The sequence below is a fragment of the Diaphorina citri genome, unplaced genomic scaffold (assembly GCF_000475195.1).
Source record: "Diaphorina citri unplaced genomic scaffold, Diaci psyllid genome assembly version 1.1 scaffold4819, whole genome shotgun sequence".
Lineage (NCBI taxonomy): Eukaryota > Metazoa > Arthropoda > Insecta > Hemiptera > Psyllidae > Diaphorina > Diaphorina citri.
This window is the reverse complement of record NW_007382206.1, coordinates 1-1,260: the sequence shown is the minus strand read 5'-3', so window position 1 is coordinate 1,260 and position 1,260 is coordinate 1. Positions and strand designations below refer to the sequence as shown.

The window sequence follows — 1,260 nt, the reverse complement described above, 5'->3', positions numbered from 1 at the left end:
CCCTGGTAGCAAAGGTTGCTGCGGCAGGATGAGTTGTCGTTGGACAGCAACTCCTTTACTCTTCTTCCCGATTTTCTTTTGCGCCAGCGTTTATTAAAGAAATGTTTTTATGTAATTACGTTAATCTTTAATTTAATAGTTGAGACTGACGTCGACGAGCATGTTGACGCACCGTGACGTTCCCGACGGACAAAGCCGTACGTTTGTGTACGACCCGCCGAACGTTGAATTGTCTACGATGGAATTGGCCGCTATACAGGGCAATGGCAAATTTACCAGACGATCCGAATAATAATCGTCGGACGACGACTTGACGTAGGGAACTTTCACGGTGCGGTCGATGTTGCCCGTTTTTGCGTTTCGGTTGTCCAATTGCACGAATCCCATAGCGCACGGCGAACAAGCCGATCCTTTCTGGTCAAACATTTGTTCGTCGTCACCCTCGCCTCCTCCTTTGGCGGCCGAATCGAGCCATCCTCGTTCGAAAATTTTTTCGTAGTCGACGCTCAGATCGGCGGTTGGCGGAGGCGCCGGAATCGGTACGCGCCCGCCTTTGTCGCCCGTTTCGGCCAAATTGACGACGCCGGGCATCGTCGTCGCGCCCCACGTTGGCTCGTCGATGACGCCGTGAGCTCCGCGTATACACTACACGCGCATTCGCCCCGCTCAAAGTCGGGCGCAATCTTGTACATGGCCGACGTCAAATATTTTGCGCACCGGTTGCGTACGCGCTCAAATCTCGACACTTCGGGCGAGGCAATCATCCGATTCAGTTCCGTGTCCAACAGCGTGGATTGAAAGGCGGCCACACTGGGCAGACCCGTGTCCGAGGCAACCAGTTCGTCAAGATGTAAAAACGGAAGAAGAACTCGTCTCTGTGATGGCTACAGAAATTAAAGAAGAAGAAGAAGAAGAAAAAGATCCTCTTTCGTTTACGGACGAATACTTGTTTCTAGTCGAACATTCTGGCGAGGCTGCTACAACAAACAAAGATATTCTGGAGCAATGCGTGATCGGCATGGATTTGAACAAGTACGACTTGGAAGAATTGACGTCGGTACCGCCGCCATCACACCACCAGCAGCAACAGCAGCATCCGTCGTCACTGCCTTCCGTCGCGACCGCCTCTACCAGTTCGTTTGTATATGTCCCCTCGCCGGCGACAACGCCGCCGACATACTGCAATCTACCTCAACCCATCACTCTTCAACAGCAACCGGCTCAGCACCAAAAATCTCCGAAAAAAACCAAAAACTCCAG

The 1,260-nt window shown here is 52.0% G+C and overlaps 1 protein-coding gene across 1 annotated transcript in view; it reads right to left on the bottom strand.

The window, feature by feature from the left end:
- LOC113472331 overlaps positions 1-797 on the bottom strand; it is a 7,556-nt gene extending 6,759 nt beyond the window's left edge. Inside the window, exon 1 of the mRNA XM_026832026.1 lies at positions 654-797. Within this exon, the coding sequence (XP_026687827.1) occupies positions 654-764 (111 nt within the window). The 5' untranslated portion in view covers positions 765-797. The remainder of the gene's footprint in view (positions 1-653) is intronic.
- Positions 798-1,260: the final 463 nt, after the last annotated feature.